Genomic DNA, 20,703 nt, shown 5'->3' with positions numbered 1-20,703 from the left:
TCCTGGGTAAATGTAGTGGACACTGCCTATACATTGCAGCCTGACGTTGAGTTAGTGCTTGATTCGAAGACCAAGAGGCTGGCGTTTGGGTAAGCATCAAGTCCTCTGTAAAGAGAGATGCTTGTGAGGGACCCTGGGAAAAGTACAGCCTTCTTGACTAGTGGAATGATGCTGATGCAGCAGATTCCTTAGGGAGGACTCCTCTGTGGCCTGGGCTAAGGATCTTCACACTTCCACACACCGTCCTTCATGCTGAGTGGGTAGGAAGCAAACCTCTTCTGAAGTGTGGATGCTTTGGGTTCCCTCCCCTGTCTGCCTTTATTTTCCGAAACTTGTTGAACAGAGAGGCTGCATCATAGCATTTTACATGCATGTGCACGCACACACATACCAATCATTTTCAGAATGAGCCATTGTCTTTAATCACCATGGAAAAGGTATTAAACAGTCTTGATTAAAGGGAATTTTTTTTCTTGACAAGAGATGAAGTTCTCCCAGACAAGGATAAGGGCATTAAGAATTGCCTATTAAGATTCTGCTTTGATTTAGATAATAATTCGTGGATAATTAACTAAATTGTATAGACGCCAATGGACCATGAATCCCCCAGAGGAATTGCCTAAGATGCACAGGACTGAAAGTGTTGAAAGAACAGATCAGAGCTGGGCAGTGGTGGTGCATGCTTTTAATCCTAGCACTAAGGGCGCAGAGGCCACAAAGCTGGGCTCAGCGATTCTCCATAACCACAGAGGAAAGTTACAGGACCCCTTTACTTGTGTATGCTTCCTGACACTAAAGGTAACACCAGAAGGATACATACATTTTCCACTCAGATTCAATTAGCCAGGTTTTTGCTTACTATAGCGAATCTTAGCTGGACCCTGATGGAGTGCTGAGGCCCTATATGAAACCTTACATACTCATATACACTTAAAATTAATCTTTTCCCTTTATTTTTAATGTAGAAAACGTATGCTAAAAAGCTAAATTATTAATTGACACATAACTCTACTCTTGAGTTTCTTGGCAACCACGGAACATGAAAGATGAGTCTTGAAATGTCAATAGAAAAATCTATTTGTCTAGGTTCTAAATAACAGGTCACGCTACCAAGAACATTTTTTTTTTGAAGCAGAGAAATACAGCTTCCAATGCAAACTTTCAATTACAGGCTTTTAAGAAAGTCATCTGTAAAAAGAGAAGCAGACTTATCTCCTACCATTGCAGTGAGGCTTGGTGAAGCACCCAGGTATACTCAAGCTCTGCGGTGCATGGCAGTTCCCTTCCTCTCTCCCTGCTCCTTACCAAGTTTTCAAGGATGACATTACAGAACAATAGAGTGTTGTCCTTTCTCTGGTGAGTGAAGAGCTGTATCAGGAACAGTGAGCTTTGTCTTCTGATGAGAAGGTCAGCGCATACCCTAGGGTTGTCGTCAGCCCATTGCTAGGTTGGGGAACATTTGAAACAGGATGAGTTGCTGCTGTTTCTGTGTTTTCTATAGGTGAGCCAGAGGACTGAAAAGGCAATGTGATATCTGGGTACATCCTGTGGCACCATGGGAATCACTGTGCTCACCTGTTAGAAATGGGTGTGTACGCATCTATGTTTTGTGAAGTAAGAAAGATGAATGCTTAAGAGTCTGCACACGCCCTAAGCTTCCAGTGATTGTGGACAACACTGACCCCATCTGGAACTAATTCAGTTTTCCATGCTATATCAGGAGATTTTGTTGCTGTTCTTCATGGGGCATTTATATTACTGATTTCTATTATGTGACAGCAAAAGACTGTTTATGGGTTCAGGTCATTGCTTCTGGTTAAGACTGAGTCATTCATGCTTTCAACAACATTTACTGAATACTCACCATCTTCCAGAAACTGTAATAGACCCCAGAATATAAAATTAAAACCCTCCTATTCAGAGAAGACTAACACAAAAGAGAACATGCTTTCTCTGGAATAATCTGTCTGTACATGGTATAAATTATGCTGTGATTGCTTTAATAAGGAAGCTATCTGGATGATATCGGGACAGGATAAGGTTACATGAAATATACAGACTAAGGACTTTGGGAAAAAGAAGGACGGAGATAGAGGAGTCCCCAGTGAAACACAGAAAGGAAACAGGAGGTGCAAGATGAAAGAGAAGTAACACCACAATTAATGCAGATTAATATAAATGAGTTAATTTAAGTTGTAAGAACTAGTCAGTAATAAGCCTGAGCTATTGATCAAGCATTTATAATTTATATTAAACCTCTGTGGATATTTTGGAGCAGCTGCCAAGACACAGAAAAATCTGCCTACAAGAACACATGGGGCATTACAGTTACATGAAAAGTCAAATCCTTAACATGGAGAGAGAAAGATTTCCACTAGGTCACTGGGGAACTTTTAGAAGTGAGGAAAATCTTTTCCTTTATGCTAAAATAATAGTTAGTTGCTTACTATAGCTAGGTAGACTTAGGCTAGTTATGTACAATATAATACTTCAGGGCTGGGGATATGGTTTAGTTGGTGGAGTTCTTTTCTAACATGCATGAAGCATTGGCTTAGAAATCCCAGCATCATATAAACTGTACTGATGTCATAAACCTGTAATACTAGCATACAAGAGGTAAAGGCAAGATTTAGATAGAAGATTAAGTTTATCTTTGGCCTTATGCATTTGAAGCTAGCCTGGGATACAAAAATCAATAATGGTGAGTGTCTCACAAAAAGAAATCTCAGCAATGCAGTGGTAGAGACAAGAAGATTGCCATGAGTTCTAGTCCAGTCATCATTATATAATGAGTTTTAGGTCAGTCTGGAATACAATGGGAGACCTATACTGTCTGAAAAAGAAATCAGAAAAAAATTAAGTCAGTCATTCATAAAGTTATATGTGCATGTTTCACTTCACATGTGTAGCTGGTAGTTACTTTATTGGACACCAAAGACTGAGATCACTTCTGTATTCCCTCACAGTTTTGTCAGGGAATATCGTGAGATATCCTACTGTGGCAATGGTTACATAGATGTAAGCCTTGGAAATAAAATTGGTTCAACATAAAGTCAGTCTCCAGGAGCTCACCGTATGACAGATGGCTAAGGGCCATCATGAATGTAAATTTGAACCAGATGTGATATTGTATGCTATAACCACAGCACAAGGAATCTGAGGCAGGAGATTCATGGGTACAAGACCAGCCTGGCAATATAGCAAATGAGACTCCCCCCAAAAGAAATATCTCCAAAATGAATCAGCAGGATAAGTGCTTGTGGCAAAGCATTTGGACTTGAGTTCAGATCCATAGTGTCTAGGTATAAACCAGGCGTGAAGGTAAATTTATAACCAAGGTTTTCAGGGGCGAGAGGATTGGTGACATGCAGACCTTGGATCTTACTAACTAACCAGTTTAGCAAAACCATGAGTGTCAGCTTCAGTGAGAGAGCCTGTCTAAAAACTAATAGTGAAGGACATCTGACATTGACCCCTAAGTTCTACACATTTGCTGGTGCACATACATTTATACACACCTATGGAAACATACACACACAGTTCACACATGCAAGTATCACACAGGTGCACTTATTTGAATATCACACATACATTCACATACAAGCTCAGAGAACTATGGAAGTTGGGGCACATATGAGGCTCCAAAACATTCTCCTCAACTGTAGCCACAGGGGTTTAATGGCATAGTGAAGATAGGCTTAGCATATACAAGGCCATAGTTTCAATCATCAGTACCAAACACATTTCAAATCTGATTTGGAAGACGCTAGGAAATTCACAGTATAAGCAGTAGAAACAGTCTCTTCCACTGACTCACTGAAGGCATGCTTCCCAAGCCAAGAACCCCTGGCTTGTTGAACAGAGCTCTCACTGATGTTCAGTCTCCTCTTGTTTGTGGGCTCTAAGGATCTGTTCAGGACAAGCCTGTGCAGGGTGCCTGTCACTCTGTAAGACAGAGCGGCTGGGGCCTGGGCGAGGCAGAGAAGCCTGATGCACCATCCCTCTGTGGCAGGAGGCCCTGTAGCCTTCCCAGGCCAGCACTATTCTCTGCTGTGGCTCACTTTGTAAGGAGCAGGCGATATTTACCACCCACTTCTGCAACTCACAGACTCTATGTTCACCTTTTAATCTGCAAAATGTCCAGGCAATTTATTGACTTGATTATCCTCCTTTGCCTAGAGCAATTGATATTTTACATATTTAATAAAGGGCTGTGAATGATGATTATAAGCATTCTCTGAAATTTTGGGATAATTTCCCCAGAAGCCTTTGGCCTTCTTCTGGTTTTAGATATCCTGAAATGTGCCTTTGACAATGAAGCTCATCAATGTAAGCTCATCATGTATCTGTGTCTTTCTGGATTTTATGATGTTTACAAGTGTTAGCTTTTGAAGAACAGGAATTGAAGCTCAAGTTCATGAACTTGCTCCATGACTTCTGACAAAATTGGTTCATAAATCTGAGTCTCAGTTTCTTCATCAGAATAAGAATGGAATAATAGCTTCGCTCAGGGTTGTTTTGAGGAAGTATTAAGAGATGAAGAACAGGGACTGGAGAGATGGGTCAGAAGTTAAGAGCACTGGATGCTCTTCAAGAGGTTCTGAGTTTAAGTCCTAGAAACTACATGGTGGCTCACAACCATCTGTAATGAGATTTGATGCCCTCTTCTAGCATGCAGGCATAACACTATATACTAAATAAATAAAACCTGAGAGAGAGAGAGAGAGAGAGAGAGAGAGAGAGAGAGAGAGAGAGAGAGAGAGAGAGAGAGATGGGCCTAGTGGTGCAGGACTGTATTTGGGAGGTCAAGGATGTAGGACCTTAAATTAAGTTCAAGGCCTGTCAAAGCTACTCAGTGAGTTCAAGGACACTCTGGGTAAATTTTCGCTGTCTCATACAAAACCAAGTATTGCCCACTCACACAATGTTCAATAATGTATAGCACATATCATGTTACCCATACCACATACATTGACGAATGAGACACAGGATTTGTAAGTAATGTTAAACAGTTGCACATCCAATTGGAGGTTTTGCTTTCTTTCCAAGAGCCTCAAAAAGTAACACTACTGTGGTTTTGTTATATTCAGGTTTCCCTTTATAGGGAGAGATCTTATTTATAAAACTTTTTCCAAAACCTGGATCACAGGAATTTGATCACTATCCTTATTTTTTATTTTTCTTCTGTTGATAAAATAAGGTTTTTCTTTTGTGTCTAATTATGAATACTTAATTCAGCTGCTTGAGGGAAGAAATTCGTCCAGCCCACCAAAAGGAAAGGTTATGTAACTTAATAGTGAGCATGGACTTCAGAGTGAAATCTGGGCTCAAATTCCAGCTTTACTGTTTAGCTGCTTGCAAGGTGGTTGGGAGGAAAATACTTTATCTTCTCAGGTTCAGTAGCCAAGAGATCAATGACTTGAACTAGCAAAAGACACATTAATGGGAAAAAAGGGAATGTCATGTTTTATAAACAGTTATATGTACAAGAGTTTATACAAAAGAAGTAAAACTCAGGGAAGTGTGGGCCAGTGAGTTGATTTAATAAAAAGAAAGGAGAGTTGGCCTTCAGGGGATGGTAAGTCATTGGGAACTGACAGTAGACCATCACAAAGGGATGCTTATGCTTTGATTTTAGGAGGAAAGGGGGAATGTAAGTAATCCTTCTTTATCTTGTGGTCTTATTTTCCTTTAGCTGCAAACGATCCTTAAGCCAAAAAGACACATTTGATGCTGACATGTTAAGTGACCAGTCAAATTTGTTCTTCCCCTCAACTTGTCAACTGTAAATCTGGAACATAAGCATTCCTTCACGGGGCTATTGTGAGGGTTCAATGCACTTGGGTCAACATTCGGAGTATTCAGCGAGCTCAAGTCCTGGTAGCTCATTTCAACTATTCATGGAATTTCTCAGTTGAAGAGGCCTTGGTGCTGTGATGCAATGCATTCTGTACACTGGCAAAAATAAAGCAAAATAAAATACAAGAGCCAGAAGGTTGAATTGGCAAGTGATGCTAACTAGTTGGGGTTTTGTTTGTATTTGTCAATTTGATAAAATCTAAAGTCATTTGAGAAAGAGAATGTCAATTGAGGAACTTCCTCCATGAGATTGGACTGTATTAGGCAAGTCTGCTGAGCATTTTCTTGATTAATGATCGCTGTGGGAAAGCCCAACCCACTGTGGGTGTTGCCAACCCAGGCAGATAGATGCTGCTCCTAGATTATATAAGAAAGCAGAATGAGTAAATCAGTAAGTATCTTTCTGGGGTGTTTCCTTCAATTCCTTTTCTGGATTTGCTTCAATAATGGACTGTGATGTGGAAGTGTAAGCTAGGTAAATCTTTTCTGTCCCCATGTTGGGTCATAGTGTTTATCTCACCAATGGAAAGCAAAGTAGGATACAAGCCAAGTGTAATGTCATATTATATTGATGCTTTCCCAACAATCCTATCCCGTTCCTCAGAAAAGGGTGTGTCTCATCCCCTTCCTATTGTTCAATTTTATTTTAAATTAACATAATAATTGTATTCCTAAGTGTATATCAGTATATGTACACAAGATATACTAATCAAATCAGAACAGAAAAGATTTTCAGTTCCTTATTTCTTTATATGTGGATACTTTGAGTTTTTCTCATTTGATTCTTTTCATATATATAAGTCTTTGTGAACTATATCCACTGTGCTCTTATCATCTTGAGAAGAAGCCAGGACTGGAATTAATTTAACAAACTGGCAATAACAATTACCATGTGCATAGCCTTAGGCTAGATGTTGGATTTATTATAGTGTTGATAAACCAGCATACTGTGAAAAGGAAGTGGGTGATAATTGGGAGCTATCTCTCAATATGAATGTTGGATGTTGCAGTCTAGCTGGAAAGAGTTTTTCAGAATAAGGAGGTCTTTCAGAATACTTCTGACCTTGGGATCAAACAGGCTGTTTTTTTGATCTTGGCTTGGCACAGCCTGGAGATAGAAGAGAAGCTTGCGCAGATCTAGGCCAATTTTTGCAACAAGACAAATAATAGCAATTGGCTTTACCACACAAAATGAAATAAATTTATGTAAGGCCTTACTAATGAAAATAGGTAACTGTGGTAGTTTGAATGTAATTGACCCTCATAAACTCATAGACAGTAGCACTTTTAGGTGTGGCTTTTGGAGTAGGCGTGGCCTTGTTGGAGGAAGTATGGCACTGTGGAGGGGCACTTTGAGGTCTCTTGTGCTCAGCCCACACCCAGTGTCTCAGTTCACTTGCTGTTGCCTTCAGATCAACTTGTAGAATTCTTAGTGACTCCTTAAGCACCATCTGTGCCGGCACACTGCCATGTCTCACTTACCGTGATAAATATGAATGATGAAGATCTGTAGTATAAACCACCCCAACTAAAAGTTTTCCTTTAGAAGAGTTGCCATGGTCATGGTGTCTTTTTACAGCAATAGCAATCCTAAGACAGTAAATAAATTACTGATTAAGAAGGGATGATAAGAAAGTTCTTCCTTAGAGTTAAATTTCAATAAATAACTTTCAATAATAGAGAGGAAAGGATTGAAACACAAAACCACCAACTGGCAAATGACACTGTCTTGTTTGGCTTTTTTTTCCAAAACTGTTTTGTATTTATATAGAGGAGTGTGTGTGTACGTGTGTGTATGTGTGTGTGTCATTGTGTGCATATGGAGATCATAGGACAACTCCACATGTCTGTCTTTGCTTTCCATCTTGAGACAGGGTCTCTTTCTTGTTGTCAGGCTGGCTGGCCTGTGACCTTGCAGGGATTCTCCTTTCTTTGCCTCCCACCTCTGCACAGGAGTCTTGCTACAGCATCAGGCTTTCACATGCATTCAAATCAGGTTATCATGGTTGCATGGCAATTGTTTTCCTATAGATTGGGTAAGATTTAAACATACATGGTAAAATTACTGTAGAAGTTTGAAAAACAGATTATGAAATCTCAAATAGTTCAAATAGCTTTGCATAAGAGCTATTTTTTTTGAGACAGGGTTTCTCTGTGTAACTGGCTGTGCTAGAACTTGCTTTGTAGACCACCTGGCCTTGAACTCATAGAGATCTACTTGCTTCTTTCTCCCAAGTCCTAGTATTAAAGGCATATTAATTACATCACCACCTGGCCCCACAAGATTCTCAATAATTAGTAAGGAAAAATAATACTTTTATTGTAGGGAACTTGGCATATGAAAACCTCATTTAAAATATGAGTTGCTATTCCAATCAGTGAAACATATCAACTTTACATCCCTCCTTTTCTACACCCGAGAAGAGCATAGCATCTCATTTTTGTAATATTCTAACTATAAACACATCATCTATAGTTGATCGTGATTAAAAATCACAGACACCTGACTGAAAAACATTCTAGAAAATACCTGGCATAAAGTTTTAGGAAGTTAATTGATCTCATGAAAAATAAAGAAATGTAATTTACTAGAGGAGAGGTACGAGTTGTGACAGTAAAGTACTGTGTCGCCATTTATACAATCAAAACCCTGCAAAAATCAAAGCTAATGAGCAATCTGAGTACCTTGCAATCAAATCTATAGTAAATTGTATTGTATCAGTGAAACTCCTTTTTTTCTTATGTTTGACAGCAGCTGTATTATGTTTGTATAACATGTGAATATTTCAGGGAGCAAGGTGAAGGTAAATATAACGAATTCACACACACACACACACACACACACACACACACACACACACTTACTTGAGGTGGATGCTATAACCTCACAATATATGTCCATGTTGGCCTTAAACTCATGACCCTCTTGTTCTAGCCTCCTGAGTCCTGGGACTGCAGCTGTGTACCACCATCCTTAGCTTTCTTAGACTTCCTTTGCAATAGATTTTTAAGTCTAAAATTGTTCTTAAATGAAAATCCAGGAAAGTAGATATGGCCTTTGACAAGTCTCTTTTTCCTCTCTGAGAATAATTTTCTCCTGTTAAAACTCTCTTCACAGTGAGGGAAAGATTCTTGAGATACCCAGTTCATAAAGGAGAAAGGTGTATTTTGAGGCATGGTTTCTGAGGCACTAGTCCATCGTTATACGGCCCCAGGGTGGTGGCACAGTACAGCATGGGAGGTTGCTGCTCCCCTGCTGGTAGCCAGGAAGCAAATACTGAGAAAGAAGGGAGGCTGCAGCAGAATCCTGTTATCCCCTTCAAGTGCATGCCTCCAATGACCTGCCTGCCTAAAGTGTGTTCTACCTCTTAAAGATTATACCATCTCCCAAGGGAATTTGGCTGTGGCTTCTGTCACTCAGTTGATCACTGAACCTGATTTGGCTGGCTAGGCTGCTGCCACCTGCCTCTTTCGCTTCTTCATGGGTACCCTTCCAGAAGCTGCAGCCTCCATTGAAAATGGCATCTTTCCGTAATGGAGAACTATTCTTCCATCGAGAGCATAGGAGGAGATGGACTCCCCTGCTAGAAGTACAAGCAAGTTCTCATAGGCCACCATCTCCTAATAGCATCAAAGGCTTGTGACTAAACTTTGATATGTGGAACTTTGGATACAAACTGTAGTGTTGCTCATCTGTATGGGGGTGGGGCAACCATCCTCGTCAACTTCCTAGAATCAGGAAGAAAAAATCGACTACAACAAAGAGCAATGTGAACATTTTAATCTGCAAAATTTCTTCTTGCTGTTAGTAATAGTAACTCTACTGTCTTGAGCTGCAGAGGGTTCCTGCCAAATCAAAAGCATCTGGAAGCAAATGACTTCCAGGCATGCAGATTGCCTTTGTCCAAAGAAGTAATAATGCTGTCTTTGTGGGTGGACGACTGTTGTCAAGGAGATGGCTCCAGAAACCCCAAACAACTGATGGGGGTGATGTCACTTCTAGGCTTGGTGGAAAGAAAACCCACAAAGAAAAAAAAATGGGGTAATGGCCTCTCTGTCTCTAAGCATGAATATGCTCCAGTCGCAGGAAAAACAACTTCCGATACAGTTTTTCTTGTGTATAATTGATTCTATTTTCAGTTTTCAGGTTCACCAAAGGTTAAGCTCATCATCCACAAACATGGTCTTACTGAATAGGACAAGTGATTAATCAAAATGGGAACTTCCTATAAGTTCTTTTTAGTTCTCTACTACGATTTTGTATATAGGAAAGCCAAAGTACTGAAAGGGGAGGAATAAGTTGTAGTTAGAATCTAGGCCTCCACAATTCTAGTAATGCAATTCTATCACAGCCACCTTGAAACATTTGCTTAAAGAATGAGTCTGGTGATCATAGCATTAGAGTTCTGTACTATCTACACTAGACTTGATGTCTTCCTTTGATTTCTGCTTTTGTTTTTACATTTATACACATATACAGTTTCTTATGATCATATTCATCACCTCCCATCACATTCTCTTGTCCTGATGCACTCCTGATGACTCCTTTGTTCTTTCTAACGAGTCTCTCTCCTACTTTCAAGTCCCTTTTCTCACCACCGAGTTTCATTAGAGTTGCTTGTCTGAACATGGATGGGGGTTATTCATTGGAGTGTGTGTAACTAACCATGGAAGCTAATGACACGTACTCTCCCAGCAGTAACAGATCTCACGTCTGAATTATAAGTTCTAAGGTGGAAACAGATCTGAACACTTGGGGAATATTGCCTGTCTGAACCACTTAAGACTTTGGAGTTCAGAAGCACCTGGGCTCAAATCACAGCTCCGATTCTTGTCAGATTTGTAAAGGAAGAATCTTTGGGGGGGGGTATGGGGAATGAGAATGAAGATGTGAACACATAGAATTATTATTGACAAATTTCCTAAAAATATTTCACGTTATCCTCACAAAAATCCTATAGGAGGGGACTGGGGAGATGGCTCAGTGGTTAAGAGCACTGCCTGCTCTTCCAAAGGTCCCGAGTTCAATTCCCAGCAACCACATGGTGGCTCACAACCATCTGTAAAGAGATCTGGTGCCCTCTTCTGGCCTGCAGGCACACATGCAGACAGAATACTGAGAATAGTGTATACATAAATAAATGAATAAAAAAAAATCCTATAGGATAGGTACTTGTCCATTCTCTCAGATGAGCATTTGTGCTTGTTGATCAAGGTCACCCATTTTGTCCCCCAGAACCATAGAATATGGTAGGTAAAAGTGTCACCGTAAAAGTCTGGAGTTAGTGGTGTCTAGTACAAAAAGCCTTGTAACTGAAGAGTCCCCAGCCAAAAAAACAAAACAAAACAAACAAACCAAAACAACCCAAAAAACTAAAAACAAAACAAACAAACAAACAAAAAACAAAAAACGGCAGGACGATCTGCTCTACAGTTAGCAAGCACTGTTCCACATCCTTGTATTCCCCTCCACCTTCAATTCCCCCTCTCCTCTGTCTCTTCTTTGCTCTCTCTTGGGGTGCTCTCTCTCCCTCTCCCTCCCCACTCCCTGCTGTCCCCTTCCCATTCCTCTATCACATACCTGTGTTGATTTGTTAAAAAAGAAAGTGAAGAAAAACTCTTGAGAATGGGTTTCCAAGGGAAGAATACCTGAAATTCTAATTTTGTCCACACTATTATTTGTGATGGCACAGAATGGCTCTTCTCAGAATATCTTCATTCTCTGTTCAGGAAGGTTAAAAAATGGTTCCAGGCAACCCAGATCTCAATGCAAGGAGCTAAGGATCTGGTTTTAGTGGATAGTAATCTTATTTATTACTTAGGGCAAGTTATTTCTTCTCTCTCGGTCTCAGTTTACTGATTCTTGGTGCCTGAGTCCTAATGGTAAGTAAATGTACTGAGAGCTTTGACATGAAGTATTGCTAATATAAGTACGAGGCTTCAAACTCAACCTGTAAATTAGTTTATACTAGCGATACACAGGTGTTATTTTTCTAAATCGAAGAACTCAGTTATCTGAGTTTCAACATAAGGCAGAAGCCTTTGGGTAGAAGAACCAATTCGCGAAGGGTGGTGGGGAGTCATGATTATAACAGCAAACACAATCAGATATTATGAGCTGCCCCACCTCCCGCTTAAATTAACTGACGCGGGCGGAGGTTTACCCTCAACAAATATGGTTCCTACCTTGGCTTAGGCACAAATGTCCTCACACTCAAAAAAATGGCGGCCGGCCTCTCTTGTCTCAGTATTACAGGTTCAAGCGCGGCGGTTCTGCCCTGAGTTAAGATGGCGCCCACTCACGCTTCCCTGCCCGGTTTCAGGCCTGGCAGGGCGGCTTCAAGGCCCGTGCCTACTGACCCCGCCTGGTTTCCGTAGTAAGACGCGGAGGAAAGATGGCGGCAGCTGCGGTTTGAATTCCAGCCGCGCCGCCAGACTGAGAACAAGAGCTGGGCTGGAAGGGGCGGGACCTGGGCAGCCCAGCCGGTCGCGACAGCTTGGAGAACCTGTGGCGCCGCGGCACACACCTGTGCCACCGTCTCTGTGTTCATGATGGACTCGGGGATGGAAGAGGACGTCACCCTGCCTGGGACCCTCAGCGGCTGCAGGTGCGGCCCTGGCTTTGGGGTTCGTGGTAACTGGGTTGGGGTTCGTATTGATGGCGGTTCTCTCCCTTGAGGCCCGTGTGTGTTGGAACCTGACGGTGTCCAGGCAGCTCCACATTCGTCTGTGGTATTCTGGAACACACTCTGAGAAAATGTGTGGAATGTAAGGGACTTTTTGAAAGAGTGGGAGGAGATGGGCCTAATTGGGATTTGTATTAGTAGGGGCTGGTTGGGACTGGGCTCCTAGGGCGCTTAGTGATTCGTTCTTGTCTGAGAATCTGCATTCACTGTGGGAAGTGTATTGTTATTTTAGACTTTCTAAGGGCTCACACAGCAGCCACCCAGGGCAGAGGCAGTGCAGGAGTTAAGAGCCTTGGCTGGAGATGGATGGAACTGGATTCAAGTCCAGCCCATAAATTGACTCTGTGGGTGACCTTGGAAAGGACTTCTGCTCTGCTCTGTAAAATGGTAATAGGCACAGATGCCCTCACCAGAATTGAATGAGATGAAAAGGAACAATTCCTGCCTAGCAGTTCTCTTGGCAAGGCTAGCAGCTGACACAACAATGTTGAAAGGGATGATCTGTATTGCCATCACTACCACTACTACAAGTTGTGTCTTCTGTCCAAGGCCCTTGGGACCAGAAATTAGATTATTTTGGATATTTGGAATAGGTGGTTGGCATGAGAACTAACCTAGCGCAGTGTCTAACTCAGGGGATCTGCTAATACTCTCTTTCATCCTCCTGCCTTGACAGGGGAGATGCTACATTCATTTCTGGTAATTCGCCTCCTAACCCACTCTAAGCCCTCCAGGCAACTTTGCCATGTTCAGGATGAAGTTTTGTAATGTGGCTTTCTAGTTTCTTCATAGCCTGCTGCATCTGCCTCTAGCTTCCCCTCTCTCTGGTTCCCAACTCTGTTTGTTCCCCAAACTCTTGGTCCTATGCCTGACTGTTAAGTTCTGTGTCAGGAATGATCTTGCTGTGTTCTTCCTACACCTTTTGCCTTATTAATACCCCTGTTCCACTGCTAGGAAACCATCACTGCTATTCCCCTCCTTGAGTGGGCTATCTATACTGTTCCAGCTACTCTCACTTGTCTCTGAACCTTGTTGACAGTCATCAGCACTGTCCAAAAGGAATACAACCAAGGCTGTATATTTAATTAAAAACTCTGATGTAAGACCAGGCATGGTGGTCTCACCTTTTCCCCTAGCACTCAGGAGGCAGAGGCAGGTGGATTTCAGAGTTCAAGGCCAGCTTGGTCTACAGAGCAAGTTCCAGTATAGCTAGGGCGACACAGAGAAACCCTGTCTCAAAACAGCAACAACAAATTTCTGGTATTCACAATTAAAAAGAAGAAAAAGAAACAAGTGAATTCCTTTCTTTGTGGTGCTGGAGTTTGAAGGCAGGGTCTCACATGTGCTCAGCAAATGCTTTACCACCAAGCAGCAGCAGCAGCTTTGAAGACAGGTGAATTAGTAACATACTTGATGTAGGTTAATATTTCCATATATAGTTCTAGCAAAATCTGTAGAAAAACTTGTTCATGGTGTATTTTACATTTTTCAGTCTTAATGTTTGACATCTGGCATGAAATTTTACACCTTGTTTCCTTTTCCATTTGGACAAACTGCATCTCAAGTCATAGTTAATGACTTGTGTGTTGGGCAGTGCAGGTGTTGGCTTTTAACATAAGGTCACCACTAGATGAGATGGAGACCTATTTTAGAGCAGGAACTAGTTTTGTTCATTTTAGCAACCTCACTCCCTAGCCTAGTGTCTGGTATACAATGGGAGCAGAATGACATTTATTAAGTCACTGAGTGAAAACTGATTCTTTGAGGGGCTGCTTTTTTCCATGTTACCTGTGGGACCCCTAAAGCACAGACAGGTGAAAAGAATGGTCTGGGGTCACATGACAAATCAGGACGTAAATCTAAGCTTCCTGACTCTAAGCCTGCTCTGCCTTCTGGTTAGTTTAAACTAGTCAAACTGGGTATGCTGGGGTTCTTGCTGACGTTCTGATTAGTCTAAACTAATCAAACTGGGTATTCTGGGGCTCTTGCGGACCTGGTTAGTCTAAACTAATCAAACTGAGTATTCAGGGGCTCTTTCAGGGCTTCTGCCACTAACTGGCCCTTCAAGAGATTCAGATATATTCTGGGAGGAGTGGATCTCCATTAGGTGACCACAACAGGAGAAAATAGTTCCTGTAGCACGAATTCTAATTGGTATTAGTAATAAAAATCCAGAGTCAGTTACAGGGTTAATGCTGGAGATCAGAGAAGTAGAGAGGCCAGCTACTAGAGAGTCTTTCACCTCTACCTGTGCCCAGAGAGAGGGGTGGTCCTGCCGTCAGACTGCATCTCCAGACTCCATTAGTCTCCACCACGTCTCAGACTGTACTGAGTTCCTGTCTCCTTCTGCCTTACATTCCTCTCTCCACCCAGCCATATCCCTCCTGTCTCTACCTCCCTACTGTAAAAGTAAAGGTGTGCGATACCCAGTGATGGGATCACCTTTGTGTGAGCTCTTTTTCTCTCCTGTAGAGAGATTCAGTCTTCGTGCCCAGGGTGGTCTTGATCTAACAGAGATCCCTCTGCCTCTGTCTCTAGAGCCCTGGGATTAAAAGTGTGCGTCCCCACTTCCTGGCCTCTAGTGGCTTAGTTCTGTATTCTGATCTTCAGGCAAGCTTTATTTGTTAAAACATGAAATATTACTACAGGTTCCCAGGATAAAACCATAGCTTTTCATTTTAATATGTTGCTTTCTGAACACCTTTCTCTTGGTAATTTGCAAACCCCATGTTTACAGCCTAAACTGAGGCCAGTTTGTCTGTGAACTTTTGTTTCATTAGGTCAGGGTACACTATTTCCTTTGAACCTAATTTTTTTGTTTGTTTCAAAATTGGACCCAGGGATCCAGACCCAATTAAGAAACTTACTCAGGAGGCAGAGGCAGGCAGATCTCTGTGAGTTTGAGGCCAGCCTGGTCTACAGGAGCTAGTTCCAGGCTCCAAAGGTACAGAGAAACCCTGTCTCGAAAAACCAAAAAAACAAAAAATTAAAAAAAAAAAGAAATTTACATCTTTTTATGTAGAAAGATCCTGTGCTTGGCAGTCAGTGTGATAACACAGATACAGATGACAGTATAAACCCTCATTGAACCACTTCCTAGTTATGCTGCTTTGACTAAGTCACTTATCTTACAAGCTTCAGTTTTACTTTGTTGATAACATATTTTACTGATGGCCATGTATATGAAGTAAGAGTGTACATACTAAGCACCTGGCACCTACTGGAGAAAATGTGAACTCAGTGTGTGTTCTTAAATTCCTACTGTTGTCAATACAGGATCCTCAGCACTGCAGCCCTCAGTTCATCTCTTTGTTTCATGCCAACTGTCTGTGTTCAGCTTGAGTGTCCTGAGGCCTGAGCTATTAAGTACCTGCTGCCATATCACGAGCAGGCTGGAAGGAGATGTTTAGCCATAAGCGCAGTTTTATTTGTACCATCATCATGGATGCCAGGAGAAAGGGTCTGAAAAGAGGACAGGGTAAAATCAGATGAGGACTTGGTGGTAGTGGGAGGGCTACCTTGGATCCAGGGCATTCTTGAGCCGCGAGGCTTGAGAACTGTGGTTCCTCAGTTGATAAAGGACCTGAGTTTGATCACCAGAACCTCCCTATAGAATGCTAGGCATGGTGATGTGTGCCAGAGGGCTGAGATCAGAGGATCCTTAGGGTTAGCAGATGAGCCAGTTTAGAATAATCTGCCAACCCCAGGCACAAGAAAAAAGACCCTGTTTTAAAGAAAACAAAACAGCCAAGGCAGATGGCTCCTGAGGAAAGACCCCCCCCCCCAGATGACCTTCTCACCACCCCATGTCTCTGAACACTCGTGTGCATACATGCACACTGACATATGCCCCCATATGAACAGGTGCATATACATGAACATGTAGTTTTTATATCATAAAGCCTACCCATTGAAAGAAACTACAGAATATAAATGGTGTGTCAACATAACCATAATTCAAATTTAAAACATTTTCATTATTTGAAAAGAAACATGTGTCCCTTAGCAATCCTTTCTCATTTTCCTGTTGTCACCCCGACGCCACTTCAGACCCTGTGGTCCACAGTCAAGAGTTTTGAGTCAAGATTTGTCTGTTCATATATAAGGCACCTTACAGTGCACGTTCTTTTGTGAGATACACATTGCAGCATGCATCACTACTTTTTTTTCTTTTTGTATCAAATAATAGTCTGTTGTACCTATGTGCCATGTCTTGTTCATGTCAATGGATGTTGTTACTTTTTTCTGTCTATTATGAACAATGTTATGAACCTTTAATTGGATATGAGTTTTGTTTGGACACGAGTTCTCTTTGAAACTATGGAACTCCTGGTTCCACACAGGAGTAGAACTGCCAGGCTGTATGGGAGCTCTGTGCTTGTTATTTGAGGGACTGCCAAACACGTTTCAAAGATGGGGCCCATTTTTCTCTCTCACCAGCAGTGTTTTGCAGGCTCTGGGTTTTTGTATTTCACCAGCAATTCTCACTGTCTTTTCTACTCCAGTCATCATGGTAGGTGTGATATTATGTCACTGTAGAACTGATCCTTTAATGCCGAATGGTAGTGTATATCTTCTTATGTGCTTCTTAACCATTTGTGTGTTTTCTTTGGTGACGTGTCTTTTGTGCCCAGATTAAAAAATGTAAATTATTTCAGCCCCACACTTCCATTTCTTCATATCTGCTCTAGAGGCATCTTCATACATGTACACAACGGTTATAGGTATCATACAGCATGTTTTTAAAAGAGCTGCTTAGAAACAAGTTGAATTCCAGTTAGCAGGGGATCAGGTAAATACAAATCCTTTCAAAAGCACCTTTCAGACTGCATGCAACCCCCAGGGTTGGCTCTTAAAAGTCAGCTTCCTAGGTTACAGTCAGGCGTTTTAAAGTAGGACAGAACAGAGATGGTTCCAGGCAGTAAGGAAATCTTTATGGATCATTGCCAGTAGAATTCAAAAATTAATGTGGCGGAATGCTCTGTAGGGTTATAAATATGGTCACAGACCCATGTATACAGTGACTGAAAATGTAGGATGAATCTGTAGCTAGAGGAAGGGTGGTGTAGAGTATCACACTCACTTTAAATGCATTGGTGTGTGTCCATCCTCTGTGTCCCTTCATGGATCTTCCTCTGCCTGTTGCTCCCCACCTTGGTTTTTGAGATAGAGTCTCTCATTAACCTGGTGCTTTGCATATACTGGCTGACCAGGAATTCCCCAGATGCACGCTTTGGCACTTCCCCTACCAGTGCTGGGGTTATAGGCATATGCCACCACAGCCGGCTTCTATATGGTCTCTTGGTATCCAAACTGAGCTGTTTATGCATGTGCAGCAGACAGTTTGCCCACTGAGCTGTCTCCCCAGCCTGCGTTTGTCTTATTTTAAGACAGAACATAAAACTGTGATTCTCTGTATATAAATGCCCAGACCAAGGTTAGGAGGCACCTTGTTTCTGAAGTCATTGCTTACCTCTTAGGAAGTGACTGCGTTGGGACTCTCTAGGGAGAAAGAGCATTAGGTATGTCTGATTTTCATCTTTATGCATTTCTTCTCTAATTAAAATTCATGGCATACAGTGGAAAAGGATGTTCAGAGACAAACAACAGTGCGCTTGTTCAAGTGATTGTTTTTTTCAGGGTGAGTCCAGTTCTGCTTGAGCTCTGATGTCACTGCCAGTAAAAAGCTTAGTTCCCTTTGGGTCTTCTAGTGTGAAAGACAGTTATTTCTAGTGACTAGACGCACAGAAAGAGATAGCTTCCTTTAGAGAGGCAATAAAATAAGGCAGGAGGATGAGGTAGAGAAGTGCACTCGCTCTGGGGCCCAAGTCCTTCCTCGCCTGACACGTGGTAGATGCTCATTGGTTTATGAATGTTCACCCGTTCATCCAGCAAAGAATGGTGGCCATGCTGTGTGCTGAGGCTAGAAGACCCTTCTTCTTCTCATTTATTCTTCATCATCCCTGCCCTTGGTGTCAGGAGGCCATAGTAGTGAGGAGGTGCAAAGTGTACAAAGTGAAATCAAGCCAGTGTTGGCTTCCTAACTTTACTTTTAGAAGCTTTATATATATATCACAACAAAAGAAAAAAAAAGCAAAATTTAAAATAGCAACCATTCAAAAGATGGTGGTTGAATTTGATTTTAGTCTTTAAAATTCAGTGTAGAAAATAGTGTTTGTCCTTTTAGTGATGCTTAGAAAATTAAGGTGAAGGAAAATATGTCTATTCCCTTTGAGTAATACTTTTTGTTCTTTGGAATATTTTCTTGGTGTTAGGTATTTTGTTGATCACCACGTTTCTCAAGAAATTGTAGAATTACTTTGCATGTGATTTTCATGATTGAAGCATGTTCTACTTACGTTTCCCCAGTTATCTTCTTCGCTGATCTACTTTAAGTGCTCATATTCTTGGTGTTGGATTTTTGTATTTCCCGGTTTTTGCTTGGTGTGATTCTGAGAGCTTTGTTTCAGTTCAAAGTTTGTTGTTCAGGAACAGTCTGAGGTCGGACGCGTTCATGGAGTTGGAGGGAGAAAAAAAAGTTGTCCTGTAGTCATGCAGAGCTCTTTTTTAAAATCTTATTTTCATGTTGTATCATGGAGGCATTAAATATTGTCTTCTTCAGAGCAGCTATTGCTGTAATGAAACACCATAACCCAAAGCAACTTTGGGGTCGGGAAGGTATATCTCACTTACGCTTTCAGGTAGCAGTTCATCAGTGAGGGAAGTCAGGGCAGGACTTCAAGTAGGACAGGAAACTGAAGGCGGAAGCTGATTTCGAAGCCCTGGAAGAGTGCTGCTTCCAGGCTTGTTCCTTGTGGCTTCTTCAGCTTTTTTTTGTTATAGTTCCCAGGGCCACCAGCGCAGGGATGGCACCACCCACATTGGACTGGACGTTCCCCTATAATCAGTAATTAAGAAAATGCCTTACAGCCTGATTTTATGGAAGCACTTTCTCAGTTGAACTTCCCTCCTTTCAGATGACTAAGCTTCTGTAGGTTGACATAAGATTATCCAGCACGGACATAAAAGGCCAGGACTCTAGACTTGGTTCTTTACTTCGCTGCCACTTGACTATGGAGGCACTGCAACTCTCCAGGCCTCAGGACTTTCCTTTAGAAAATGCATGCACCTTCAGGGAATTGGCAGTTGGAAGAAGGATAAATATTTTATAAATTGTAAAGCACTGTATGTTTGAAGGTGGCAGTGATGTTCTGCTTTTGTTTCTGAAGCACTATAACTATGACAGGCATCTTGCTAGGCACCATGTGCCTTGTTTATTTTTATTACCAAGCCTGTTACTCTGTGAAATAGAAGGCTATGAGACTGGTAGAGGTAAAAGCAGGACTTAGAACCGACTGCAGGGGCATGTCTGTTGTCGGTTACATTTCTGTCTCTGTCCCAAATCCTCAAAGGGCTGCCTTAGACAGTTTCACAATGACAGTGTATCAGATCAGTGACGTTTGCATGTTTGTTTGATGTTCCTCAAAGTCTGAATTTGTGCCTGTATTAATTACTTTTCTATTGCTGTGATAAGACACCATGACCAAGGCAACTTATGGAGAAAAGAAGTGTGTGACTTACAGTTTTAGAAGGTTAGTCTGTTAGAGTCTGTGACCATCATGGTGGGGACCTTGGCAGCAGGCAGACAGGATACAGGAGCAGTATTTGAGAGCTTATGTCTTGAGACTGGAGTCACTGGACTGAGAGAGGGAGACGAGGAATGGCATGGGCTTTTGAAGCCCCAAAGCCTTTCCCAAGTGACATACGTCTATTAAAGCCATACCTCCTAATCCTTCCCAAGCAGTCCCACTGATTGGGGACCAAGCATTTAAATATATGGGCTTACTGGCGTCATTCTTGTTCAGACCACCATAATTCCTGATTTCTAGAGGTTTAACTTTTGCTTGTGATGACTAGTTGATGATGTCTGACAAATAAAGTCAGACTCAAAAAACCCAAATGGCTTATAGCTGGCATAGTGCCTTCCTTCTCTTAGTCTGTACTTCTAGGTTCAATAGGTAAGTGACCATGAATATCACTCTGGTGTGTGAACTGGAACTCAGTGGAGCTCTCAGCTCCAAAGCCTGAATTCTTAAAGTTAATGCTTCCTGCCTCCTGGAAGCTTAACACTGTGTCCTTCTTGGCCGTGGCCCAATGA

The 20,703-nt window shown here is 41.8% G+C and overlaps 1 protein-coding gene and 1 pseudogene across 5 annotated transcripts in view; both read left to right on the top strand.

The window, feature by feature from the left end:
* Positions 1 to 20,703, top strand: part of LOC142833920 (high mobility group protein B1 pseudogene) — a 147,923-nt pseudogene that overhangs the window by 39,343 nt on the left and 87,877 nt on the right.
* Positions 12,242 to 20,703, top strand: part of Cdk5rap2 (CDK5 regulatory subunit associated protein 2) — a 210,880-nt gene continuing 202,418 nt past the window's right edge. For all 5 annotated transcript variants that reach the window (XM_075945801.1, XM_075945799.1, XM_075945800.1 and 2 more), the window contains exon 1: positions 12,242 to 12,467. In XM_075945801.1, coding sequence (XP_075801916.1) covers positions 12,409 to 12,467 — 59 coding nt within the window. In that variant the 5' untranslated portion in view covers positions 12,242 to 12,408. The remainder of the gene's footprint in view (positions 12,468 to 20,703) is intronic.

Source organism: Microtus pennsylvanicus, chromosome 13, assembly GCF_037038515.1.
Source record: "Microtus pennsylvanicus isolate mMicPen1 chromosome 13, mMicPen1.hap1, whole genome shotgun sequence".
NCBI lineage: Eukaryota > Metazoa > Chordata > Mammalia > Rodentia > Cricetidae > Microtus > Microtus pennsylvanicus.
The sequence above is the reverse complement of the archived record's forward strand: the minus strand, read 5'-3'. Positions and strand labels throughout refer to the sequence as shown.